Source organism: Adiantum capillus-veneris, chromosome 22, assembly GCF_014529385.1.
Source record: "Adiantum capillus-veneris isolate H3 chromosome 22, ASM1452938v2, whole genome shotgun sequence".
NCBI classification, from domain to species: Eukaryota; Viridiplantae; Streptophyta; class Polypodiopsida; order Polypodiales; family Pteridaceae; genus Adiantum; species Adiantum capillus-veneris.
Genome location: NC_140952.1, coordinates 123,163,954 through 123,177,470, shown reverse-complemented (window position 1 = coordinate 123,177,470; position 13,517 = coordinate 123,163,954). Strand labels below are relative to the sequence as shown.

Genomic DNA, 13,517 nt, shown 5'->3' with positions numbered 1-13,517 from the left:
ATTGTGAGTTGCCCAAAAAAAAAAGGAAAGAAGCTTTGGAGTTTGGATGCTAGTATGAGTCTACTAATTGGACTTGGTTTTTAGAGGGAATCTCAACCGGTAGTGGGTGCACAATATCCCACCACTCTCCAACATGGTACAAAAAGAGGGTCTTCAATCGTAGACATATGGTGACAAAAAACTTAATCCAATGGTCCACAAATGCTCCCAAGAGTTCCAAGGGGGATACCAAGCCTTAGTTAGGAAGGCCAAAAAGAAAAGTCTTGAGATTAAACTTATTATTAGGCGCTTAGGAAGTGCCTTTTTCTGAATGCAATGCAATGCGTGTTGCTTTTACTTGGAGTTTTGAAATGCATGCATGTAACCTTGAGAGAGTGAGAGAGAGAAGAGAGAGAGAGAGGAGTCAGAGGACTTTCAGACGCTTGGATACGTATATTTACGTACTGAGGTATCACGAGCATGCAAACCCACAAAAAGAAAGCCCCCCCCCCCCCCCCCCCCCCCCCCCCCCCTTCCTTCCTCCTCTTCTCTGTGCGCAGAGAGAGAGAGAGAGAGAGAGAGAGAGTACATTGAGATTCTTCATCCATGAATGACAAGAAGTGGAAAATTCGACTACCCTTTTTGCATGGAAACTTTAAACAGAGAGAGAGAGAGAGAGAGAGAGAGAGGGAGAGTCTGCACATAAATAGGCTGCTGGCTATGTAGTATGGGTATTGGCATTTCAATCCAAATTCCAATCCCCACAACTGTCGTCTGTGAAACAAGAATTGTTTTTGCTTCAACCCATGAAAATGGATTGTTTACAAGCAGGCAAGTCATTCAAAGCGGCATTTCCCAAGTCGTGCTGTGCTGTGCCAGAGAGAGAGAGAGAGAGAGAGAGAGAGAGAGAGAGAGAGAGTATGTGCCTCTCCCTTTCCTTGATACATATGTGTCTTGGGATTGCCAGCACCCCCCTTATTATTAAATCGCCCACTAAACTAGGAACGTAGGTTGCCGTAATCTATGCAGACATTCTCTCTCTCTCTCTCTCTCTCTCTCTCTCTCTCTCTCTCTCACACACACACACACACACACACACGCGCACACGACAGCTTCAAATAACCTTTCTTCTAAAACCTTGGTCGCATGGGGTCGAACCGTCAAACTATCTACATCTGTTCCAGCTGAGCTAGCTCAGCGACAGATATGTTCTCTCCCTCTCTAGAAACCCAGGATACGGGCCTTGAACTTTGGGTCTTGAGGTCAAGTCCCATTAAATACACCAGTTTGGTTTTATACATGTCCATTCCAAGATGCTCTTTCTCTCTCTCTCTCTAGCTGCTTGCTCCGACCCCTCCCAATAGTGTTCCCTGAATTGAGAGGGAGGGAGAGAGAGAGAGAGAGAGAGAGAGAGGCAGGCTTCGGCCGTACTAGTGTTTATAATAGTGCTTGAAAACAAACTTGGTTTGGTATAATCCCACTTGCAAATTTTGAGATTTACCACTAAATTTTAAATTTGAAGGTGAGGAAACGTCCAAAATTTAGAGAAATTCAATGTAAAATCCTTCAAAATGAGCCAATTTACCTCTGAAATTTCTCACATATAGGTTGGCCAGGTTTCGGGAAAAAAAGCTTGTTTGAAGAACTAGTTTATGTTTTTTTATTGCAAAGGGAAAAGATAAGGGGCGCCAAAATGGGCCAAGAAACTAGGGAGGCAAAATACAATGGGACATCCTAAAAGCGGTAAGGTTTGTTCTTTGACAACTACATTGTTGTCAAGGGTTTTGTCGTGCCAATAATAACAAGGGTGGTAAATTGGAAATTTTTGATAAAGCTCAAGTCCCATTCAAACTCTACCTCTACGTGCTGCACATGATACAATTTGTTTTGCAATCTACTATGCAAAGTGGGCAATGGCATGTTTTGGTGACTAAGGGCTCCCAATTAAATGGCTGCAAGCTCACTAAACCCTACAGAAGAATACTTTCAAGAACGTGGTAAAAACCAGATGGAAACTTGTGCATTATGCGATCACGGCAGAGGGCTCAAAACAAAATGCATTATCATAAGAGCACTCATGGTAGTATTCCTTCAAATTCATGGATGAGATACAGAAACCACAATATTTGGCACAACTCCCTGACCAGTTTTTTACTTTTGAAGTAATAAGGACATTCCAATTAAATCAGCACCAAGAAATTAGTCTCAAGGGAGAACACAATGCTAAATGCCTTGCTTGCGACTTTTCACCGCAGCTCATTATCGAGCAATAGCTCAGTTGGTATCATTCTTGAATAGTGTCCTCGGTTGAGGGTTCAAACCCTGCAAAGTCTACATTCTCATCGATATCATCTAGGAGGGGTTAGAGAGTTGTGCGTGAATGGGCGGACGCACGCTTATCCTCTCCAAGTTGATTGAAAACAAACAATGCAGTAACAAGAAAGCATGGCTCTACATAAATAAGATTAATTAATGGGCACTAACTATGCATCCTTTCTTCTATGAAGAGAGCAGACATATGATGTCCAAAAAACTCACTAGCTTATAAAGAGTATACCCATTTTGCTGCCTTTTTCATACAGGCTTATATTGTTATGCCAACTCTTAGACTATGAATGTCAATTGTGAAGTTCTCAAATTCATCAAGGCATATTAAGATTTAAGTAAACCTGTTTGTTACACAGATTACCAAACCTAGTATTGCATATGGGCATGCAAGTTAAGGTCTTGAAATGGCTTTTTCTGCTCCCTTAAAACGTCTAACGACAGTGGCAACCCTGCAATCCTCGTCCTTCACACGCATTTGCATGTGCGAGTGCACACACAGTACTCAAGTATGCCACAATGTGGCACACATACAAATTCAATGTGACATATAACATACATATAACTTTAAAAAGAATTGAGGTGTATAATTAGTTAACAGGGGAGATGCTGTGGCTCTCATGGAGAATACAAGGCAATGAAGATTGGGTATATTGGAAAAATTGGATGAGAATTTAGGGCATAGAGTTGGGGACCTTTTGGGCATCTACAAGCTTGGTGGGTATCTCATTGCTGATGGGGTTGGCACCAGAAGGAACCTCATGCAGCACCTTCTTTACTACTATTCTCTTTAGCCTTTCCACCCTCCTCTTGCCTCTGCTCTGCACTTGTGCCTGTATGTGTACATGATCAAAATGGCCAAAGACCTTAGTACATATACACTCCTATGCCGCGCATGCACAAACGTGGGCACCAACATACATGTATACCATATACATAGAAAGATAGATACAGATAAATAACATACAACCACATCCATATACACATACACATACATATATATCATATGGTATACATAGAAAGATAGATACAGATAAATAACATACAACCACATCCATATACACATACGCATACATATATATCATATACACAGATAGATAGACACAGATATGTACCATATACCCACATCCATAAACACATACACATGCATATACATATGTATGTTACACACACACACACACACATACATGTATATAGTTACATGTACAATGACACATACCAACAGCTTTCCAAGCATGCAACTGCCACAAATATGATCAGCTTCAAGGCTCAATCCAGAAGCTTAGTACCTGCGGCGGCGGTGGAGTATGATGCAAGCTCACATTGTTTGTTTTCTGTACAAGACGATGCTCTCTAATCTCCACGCTCATAGATAGACCTACGAAAGGTGGCAAAGCTCCCGGCGCAGCTGCAACATCGCGCCATAGGCCTGCATACATGACCAAAAGTTTTGTGTTTTCTACTATATGTGTATCAGAGCATAGACAAATAGCAAATGCTGCTTCCAAATTATACCTATAGCTGGTCTACTTGTAGCAAAAATTGGTCCCAAAAGCAGAAAACACAACACGAAAAGCGCAATTCCGTGCCGCAAATGTCGAAACTTAATCTGCATGATAATGGACTCATCTGTGGTCGATCATGAGCCTGATATGAAGGATTGAAATTATGAGTTTGGAATGGGCTTCTTGGAGCCTCAATATAGGAGGCAAAGGGGCTACATTAAATGCCTATCAGTATATTAATGACTGACAAACATCAAAGAGCTAGGCCTGCAGGTATTGGGGGGGGGGTGGGGGGCGGGGGGGGGGGGGGGGGGGTAAAGAGTAATGGCTTCAACTGTTGGGCATTGGGTGCTGGCTGAAAGGTTACATCTACAATGTGTGTGTGTGTGTGTGTGTGTGTGTGTTGCCTCTCTCTCTCTCTCTCTCTCTCTCTCTCTCTCTCTGAGTATTTGAACTGTAGTGAAGGATTCTCTTCCCCTTCTTTCAACGTTCAAAGCTATTCAAACATTCAAAGCCTTAGTCTTCGATCAGAGGGTAGAATATTTATTGAGAGGGTGGTTAATGAGGGCAGGAGAAAGCAGCCAAAAGCTTATCGATGAGCAACCTCAGTAAATTTGCTCAATGTGACAGCCAAACTGGTACTGATTTATCCCACATATTACAAATATATATGCATGCACAATGCAATCCAGCAGCACCTGCTCATGAGGCATTGGGCCCTGGGGGGAGGAGCATGAGTGACTATGACAAAGTCACTTGCAAGGGTATAAAGAGAGAGTTTCATAAGCACTAGGTATGAGAGAGAGAGAGAGAGAAAGAGAGAGAGAGAGTTGCATAAGCACTAGGTATGAGAGAGAGAGAGAGAGAGAGAATGACGGATATATTTGATGGGAGATCTAGAGACAGAGTGATGGCTACATTTGGTAACTATTTAGAGAGAGAGAGAGAGAGAGAGAGAGAGAGAGAGAGAGAGAGAAGAAGAAGAAGAGGAGAATTTTGACGCCGTAACGACACGAAAATATCCCAACAGATCTCTGCGGCGCGTCTTGAACTCAAGACCTCTTATTCAAGAGGAAAGTGGCATAACCAATCTACCATACTTGGGCAGATTTGGATATTTAGGGACAGAGTGATAGCTACATTTGGTGGAAACCCAGAGAAAAATAGAGAGAGAATTGCATAAGCAGTAGGTAAGAGAGAGAGAGAGAGAGAGAGAGAGAGAGAGTGATGGCTACATTTGGTGGAAAAGTTAACCTTATACTAGGGCTTGCCAGTGCAGTACATGCATGAGGACATCCTTCTCTCTGTCTCCATGAAACACCCAAGGATGTTACAGCATGTAGAAATCAAGAGAGAGAGAGAGAGAGAGAGAGAGAGAGAGAGAGAAATCCCCATATACACACACACAAGATACACACCCCCCTTACATTATACCTAGAGAGAGAAAGAGAGATAGAGAGCTCTCCAAAATGACTCTTTTACTGTGAGGAAAACATGTAGCTTTCAATGAAAGTTAGACAATGGTAAAAGTTAAGAAAAGGCCATGAAAGCCTCCCAGGAATTTGAGCATTCCCTTTCAAAAATTCCTTAAACATGTCCTTGAGCTCCTCCATGCTGTAGAAAATATTCTAACAAAAAATGAAAGGGTGATAGCCATAGGTTTATAAATGTGGGTGGAAGAGAGAGAGAGAGAGAGAGAGAGAGAGAGAGAGTCACATGTGTATGTGTGTAATTCTGGGTCATTGCATGCCTTGTGAGTTGTGAAGTAGTAATGTTCTCTTCACACAACAACATATCAAAGACAAGATCACTTGTCAGAAAGATAAATTCATAGATTAACCTGTTACTTCACCATCATATACATTCCTCTTTCCAAGACTTTTCTATCATATGAGACCAGCTCTCACCTTCAAGAGCTTTTCCAAGGATGACTTCATTTCTTCCTTTCTCCATAACCTTTTTTTTTTCCTTTTCTTGGGCTATACTCACAATTGTGACCATAGATGTTGTATTAACTTGGCTAAGAATGTACAAAAGAACCTCAAGCACAACATGAACCTTGAGGGGACAAGTTTTTCCATAAGGGGTTGTACAATACACAAGCAAAAACCCTTCATTTTCCTTAATCAACTACCTGAGCTACATTCACCGGTTCTTAATCCTCTACAAACTCATAAACAACACCGACTAAGCTTCAAGATCATTGCAAATGTTGATATCTTCACAAAATTAGTGGTTAACCATATAGTCTAACATATTAGTGCTCACAAAGCTATGTGTTCAAGTCGTATCGTTGATCAATCAAAATTTGTATTGGTATCTACTGTCGAAGGCCGTCAAGTGTAGACAGAAGTTCTAGCTAACTCAATTTTGGCCAAAATGAGCTTGACTGACTTGTTGTACAAGCTCAAATTCTAATTCAATTAAAATCAATTGTTAACTTCTTTCTTAAGTGTTGACAAGTCAACTATTTTTTATTCCACCAACACTGTGCATTAGGCCGAGTACTCGGGACCATCCTTTGCCTTGAGATACCGTCTAGAGCACTTAGTAGGGGTTGAACCCACCACCTTGGTGATGCAAGATCAACCCTCTTCCAACTAAGCTAGTCCCCCTTGGGTAGTGGTTCACTAGATTTTAAGCCATATGATGTTCATAACAAGAGCTATTGTATAAGTAGAACACCATGAATTAGGCAAAAGTATGGATTACTGGTATCGATAGAAGGTTTAAGAGCATTGGGTGTGCATGAGGCGTCAAAATTGTCAAGAAATCATAGCAATTTGGAGTCATAGAGAGCTACAAAGCTTTCCATGACAAAATTTCAGTTAGTTAAAAATGGATAATATTAGGCCTCCTCTAAGGTGTCCCATCGCGTATATGTTCAAGGCAAAATAGGGCAAGAGCTTGGTACGTCATGTCCAATGTTCACAAAAATAACATTCCTATAGGGAACCCTAACATTGACACTTTTTGCAAAATCGATGAAATCTGACAATTTTTAGTGAAAATGCTGGAAAAAATAAAAGAATTATCTTCAAAAAGTTTCCTATGTCCTTTCTTATGTTGTTTTATGAAAGCATCTTTGGTGCGCATAGATAAACGGTCTTCCCGCCCCCTCACCCCCCCTTTCCCAAACCCGCAACAAACAAACAGAAAAAAAACTAATTAGTAGTCACTAAATTAGAGATCTACCCACATTGCTAAATTTAGAATCACGAGCTAATGAACACTACAAATTTCAAAGGATATGCTTTTAGAGCATTGCGTTTGCTCGTTGTCAAATTGTTGTACTGATAATTGGCACTATAACCATGGTCGACAAATGGAGCAAGTTATGTGTAAGATGCATATATGCATGAGACCCAACTCTAATTTGGGTGTCAATAGTCACTAGTGCTATGTTTTTCAATGTTGCTTTTTGAGCTTCACCTTGGGCCCACCAAGGACCAATGGTCCATGCCTACTTCCAACATGGTGGTGGTGACAAAGGCTTTTCTGCATGGGCACAAGTTTCCCCAATCTTGTTACTTCATTTCCCATGCAAGCTACTGAAGATTCATTCTTTAAGAAACACTAAATCAATGCATGATTGCCTTACCTAGGCTCTATCCTTTAGACTTTCAAGCCCTCTTTTTGAATGTAGGCTAACATAAACGAGAAAAGTACACTGCCTAAAGATAGCTTACAAATGCTTTGAGGAAAACGGGGTAGGCTACTTGATTGGAACTTGTTTGTGAATGAGACTTCTGACGTTTATGGTTCAAGCCCCCCCCCCCCCCCCCAATCTTACTTCTATTCATATTTATTCTGTTTATTTTTTAGAGCATTAAACTCACGACTAGGATTTTTACCCAAATTCATTAATAACTTGAAATCTATACAAAAATTTGATCTTCATAAAATCAGGTCAATAAAGTCATAGCCGCGACTTTCATTTTTATTCTACATGAGTAATCCTTAGTTAAGGGTTGGATTTTGGGTGCATCTCTGGACCATTGGATAAAGCTTGCGGATTAGTGCCATATGGCAAGCTAATGATAATAAACTTTTTTTAAAATTAAATTTTTAAGCCCTTGTGAGAGGGTGTTGACATTTGTGTCTGTCTTTGAAGAGGGGCATTCAATATTGTGTCAAACATTATTTTTTTATGCTTTCGGAATACATTGTACATTGTCACACTTTTTTTTTTTTCAAAAAACATAATATTTATTGTGATACCAAATGTTTTAAAATTACTAAATGTCACTTTATATTTTTCTCTCTCACAAAGAAGCCTGCTATTATGAAATTCTTATCAAACGCCTTATGTAGGCCATAGTGAATTTTCACCTTGTTTGTACACTATAGTCCAAAAAAATGAGATCATTGTTGCTACTATTCCTTGCAAAAACAAAATCCCTTGCTACAATTGTAGGAAATCCACTCTCGTAAGAGTTACAGGTACTCTCGTAATGGACCATCTCTGTGGACTAAGGTGTATGATCTCTCTCTCTCTCTCTCTCTCCAATAATTATCTAGGTCACCTCATGTTCTTTCTTTATTCATAAATCTTTCTATCTAGCTATCTCAAAACTAAGATACACATGTTACTAATAAGAGCTAGCTCAATTGGTTGAAGCATTCGACCTCCATGAGTTGGGTCATGGGTTCTAAGGTTGCTAAGTGATGCCTAAAGCTTGCACTTTGTAGCTTATGAGCGGGAATACTCATACTTTACAAATTTTTGATTTTCACTAGGTGGAAGATGCGAAAACCTGGTTGCAAGATTATGGGCTATTTGTGCTAGAGCAGATTGTCAAGATGAAGGCACGGGTTCAATTTTTTTCACTCCTAGTTGATTACTTGCATGAGGATGTTTGAGATAATTTCAAAGCGGATGGGCTTGTCAGCGTATGCAGAAGCGGTTAATTTGGCAAGAGGCCAAACCAAGAAGATTTTGAAGAAGCAGCAAGCTAAGCAAGGTTTGTCAAGTGTGATGGTACCAAAGCATGTTGAAGCGGTGGAAGTAAGGGCAAAGACGATGCTTGAGAATGTGCCCATGCAAGGGGAACCGAGGGTTCTATGTTTGCAAAGACATGGAGTGATTTCTATGTCCAGTATAATGGAAATGGCCTATGAACTTTGTGAATAGCGGAATTAAGAGAATTAAAGTGAGCATTTTTCTGAGGTCACTTTGAGAACATAGAGGGTGAACTTAATTGATCGTAGCAACATAAATATAGTACATAATTAACTTGCATGGACAACACTTTTGCAAGAGAGAGAGAGAGTATTAAAAAACATGACAATAGTTGAGGACCGGATTTACTTGGAGCCGGTCCCCCCTCCAAAAGACGTCTGTATTATAGATTCTCCCATCAAGAGAGACTTGGTACAATACAATCTTTGTGTTCCTTGTGACCTTGGTGATGCTATGAAGATGCAAAGCTTCATGCATCACGAGCATAACATAAAATTTGCAAAAAGCATTAACTATCCCAAGCCTCAGTCCTAAGGCCTCAAACACCTTCGAAGGTGGAGAGAGCTAGCGGGGAATGAGGGTAGGGAAGAGGAAGAAGAATTATCCATAGGAGAAAGAAATAGTTCCTCACTTATCATCACTCGTCTTCCTTAGCATAGCATAATAGCATACTAAGGAAGATGAAGAAGATAGCAAGCTAAAACATTGAAGCATGGCTCTTGGTTGGATTTGCATTCCATAGCCAAGAGTGTTGGTGTAGGCTCTCCACTTTTCAACAAGCTTGGAGAAGGAGATGGAGATCTTGCACTTTGCACTTCACATAATGAGAGAGAGTGTGTGTGTGGTTGTGGGAGACTATACCCCCTCTCATGCTTGGTCCACCTCCCTCTCTCTCTCTCTCTCTCTCTCTCTCTCTCTCTCTCTCTCTCTCTCGTATTATTTAATTATAACATTTGGACATGTGTATTCTTTTTCATCTTTGAGAGAAAGAACTTAATTATTTACTTTTATGCATCTAAATTCTCATTGGACCCCTTTAAAACCTATCCAATAAGATTCAAGCACATCATGAGGGCCACATGTGGAGGATCATTTGAACATGTGTCTTTTATGCTTCTTAAGTCATTCGGTCACTACAACACAACATGGAGATATCGACGCGCGTATATCGATGAAATTAGCGGACGTCGATATACGCGTCGCATTGTGCGTCGATATACACGTGGAAAGGATTTATTTCCCACGCGTATATCGACGCATATAGCGATGCAAAAAAAAATTGGGGGAAAAAAGCGAAACCCGCGAGCAGCAGGGGCCATTTTCGCCTGCGCTCTACTCAAATCTTGGCCTCCACCTGCTGCGCAGGTATTATGCCCCCCCCCCCCCCCCCCCCAACCCCTCTCTCTCTCTCTCTCTCTACATCGTGTGTGTGTGTGTGTGTGTAGGAAAGAGAGAGAGAGAGAGAGGTGTGTGTGTGTGTGTAGGAGGGAGAGAGAGAGAGAGAGAGAGAGAGAGAGAGAGAGAAGTGTGTGTGTGTGTGTGTGTTTAGGAAAGAGAGAGAGAGAGAGAGAGAAATGTGTGTGTGTGTGTGTGTGTAGGTAATCAAAGAGAGAGAGAGAGAGAGAGAATTAATGTATGCTTAGGAAATTAAAATTAAAGAAAAATAATTAAAGAGAGAAGTGAAATGAAATGTTATATTAGCGTCTTCGAAAGGCCAAAGTGACCTATGAGACATGAGACAAGAAAGTTACAATGTGATGGATCTGATACAAAGTCAGAGTAAGAAGATGACAAAATAAAATATTATGGAATCCTAAACTACTGGGTATGGACTAAACGGCTAAACCAGCTAGCTGGGATAGGTAGATCATAGGAGATCCAGCAGCTGTCGCTGACGGATCTCATCAATCTCCTCCATGGTCAGTAGTCTGACCGGGCGTTATGCATGTCGAGCCAAAGTGACCTAGCTAGATCCTCTGATGCAGCCTCTGTCGATGTTGTGTAGTCCTCCACACTCGTGGATGTCTAGATCTCCCTAGCTCAGTCGCTCGTTCGATCAGTAGAGAGATAGGGAAGTAGAGAGAGAGAGTGAGAGAGAGAGAGATAGGAAATAGCTAGAGAGATAGAGAAAGAGAGTTATATATATATATATATATATATATATATAGAGAGAGAGAGAGAGAGAGAGGTAGGGAAGTGAAGAGCGAGACAGAGAGAGAGATAGGAAAATAAGGAAATAGAGAGAGAAAGAGAGATAGCGAGAGCGAGAGCGAGATCGAGAGAGAGAGAGAGAGAGAGAGAGAGAGAGAGAGAGAGAGAGAGAGAGAGAGAAAGAGAGATCGAGATCGCTTTTTGAGCAAGAACCATGCAAGGCTTCTGAATCTTTCTCAAGTTGCTCATCCATCTCCACATTATCTTCTGGCTTGGACATGGAGGCCCCGTCCGGTTTACAATCAGGTAGAAAACTTTCATTGGGCTGAGAACTTCCATGGCTTGTGCATGTGGTGAAAAAAACACCTAGATGGGCATAATATCCTTGGAAAAACCTGTGCAAAAAATTGCAAACAGACGGAACATTACAAAAATGACAAAAATGGTCATGCTTTAATATATGATTCATCAAGTGCGGCATTGGAAAGCTTTCCCTAACAGGCTACCTCGGAATGGAGGCAGGTGGGTTCGTAGACAGAGAAGAAACTATGGAACTAAAAGAGGCAAAGGGGTTTTGTCTGCTACATGCATTGCCATGTACACCTGGGAGTGCACGTATGTGTCTACCCATATAGAATTTGACCAATAAAGACGAGATTTTGACCCGGTGGTCCTGATCTCCGTACACCTCTGGACCGAGGTGTACGGAGATTGGGCAAGACTAGAGAATGCGAGGTAGTTTACATTGTGAGGAGTATATATATATATATATATATATATATATATATATATATATATTAAAACAACATTCATAATCATTGTAGATGGCAACGTCATCAACTAACATGGAGGAAAAGATTGCATGCTCGTGCACGCTCTGCAAGTATCAAATCCTGCGCAAGCGTAGGATATGTAATGAGCATGTGCACAAGTACGGAGAGTTTGCTAGAGAAATCATATAGAATCTGCAATACGACTCCTACGGAACGGGCATTGATTTCCGCGACATAGCACCTACATCTGAGAGAGAGAGAAAAAAGATTATGCGTGAAGGTCCGACCAATATAGAGCCACGGATGGAAGCAGAAAAGGGCTTACAGACAGAAGACGAAGGCATGGAGGAGATGTTGGATGCCTTTTTCCAGACAAGGGAGGAGAACGCGAACGAAGCAGCACCAGAAGCCGTGCGCCTATCTCCTGAAGACATGTTGAGGAAGTTGGCACGTCAACCAATCTATGAAGGCGCCAAAATATCTGTGCTTCGTACTTGTCTGGCGTTTTTGAATCTTCAGTCAGTGTACGGGTGGTCAGATGCAAGCGTCACTGCTTTGTTTAGGTACGTAATTTACAAAAGAGAAATTTCGATTGCAACGGTGATATGCTCAGAGATCTTTTTAATTTAATGTGTCTTAAACAGGTTATTGCGGGAGCGACTTCTCCCGGCTGGCAATGAAATGCCCCCCTCCAGGCCAGACGCAAAGCAACTTTTGACCTCAGTTGGCTTGGACTACAACAAGATTCATGCATGTCCAACTGATTGCATTCTTTTTTGCAATGAATTCGCAGATTGTCTATCGTGTCCTAAGTGCGGAGCAATACGCTACAAACAAGATGTAGTTGGCGAGACAGTGCCAGCTAAAGTGTTGTGGCATTTCCCTATTATTCCTAGGATAAAAAGCATGTTTCGTTGTGGTTCCATTGCAAAGTTGATGCGGTGGCATTCTATGAATAGATCCACTGACGCAACATTTAGAGTGCCCGGTGATTCGATGCCTACGGGGTTCAGGACGCCTATGGGTACGATGCCTTCTTCTCCCATCACGGCCGCTTCGACACCTAGGGGTGGGGCAGAGGCGGGTACGTCCTCATCTTCGTAGCACAGGCGCACTCGCAGATCTCGACGATTGTCAGGTGGAGGTGGTGGTTGTTGTGGAGGAGGGTCCACAGATGCTTCGACCCCTCCTCGCTCATGACCCCCGTCTTACCTAGGCACACCTCTCGACACACCTCTTGGCACACCTCGGACACCTTGGGGGGCACACGATCCTAGTGCCTCCAAGCTCTATACTGTACGGGGAGATCGTTCTGTTGACATAGATAGAGTCGGAACTGAGATGCGACAGCGGATTCGCCAGCTCATGGAGCTGCAATTTTCGACCAGCATTCTGACGTCTTGGGATCAACAAGAAAAGGAAAAAGTCACTTACATAGTGGAGACCATCCTGAGAGAGTACCAGCCTGCTCCGGGTTCTTCCGTTCTTTCGGCGCGGTGGATCAAGGGTGTTGCACGGGACACCATCAAACATCCACGAGATGCAGCTCGGAAGGCTTTCAGGACTGGCTCGCCGAAGCCTTCGGGCATCCCACACGAGACGTGGCTGTAGATCAGGGAGGTACAAACAGTTAGTGTTCAGACAGTTATTGTTTCCCTTATGGTTATGATTATTGTCATTGTCATTGTATAGACAGTTATTGTTTCTCTTTCTGGTTATGCTTATGGTTATTGTTAATTTTGTTTATGGTTATGGTTATCTGCATTATGGTTTTGATCAAAGTGATTATAGCCGGTTATGGTTTTAAGTTATGGTTATGGT

At 41.9% G+C, this 13,517-nt stretch overlaps 1 protein-coding gene across 1 annotated transcript; it reads right to left on the bottom strand.

The window, feature by feature from the left end:
* Positions 1–2,619: 2,619 nt before the first annotated feature.
* LOC147430142 (uncharacterized) lies at positions 2,620–4,583 on the bottom strand. The gene is made up of 3 exons (XM_086495475.1): positions 3,820–4,583; positions 3,594–3,733; positions 2,620–3,137 (listed from the first exon to the last, which is right to left on the bottom strand). Exons 1-3 carry the CDS (start codon positions 3,917–3,919, stop codon positions 2,979–2,981), a joined length of 399 nt encoding a protein of 132 aa, XP_086351601.1. The 5' UTR covers positions 3,920–4,583; the 3' UTR covers positions 2,620–2,978.
* Between the last annotated feature and the right edge of the window lie 8,934 nt (positions 4,584–13,517).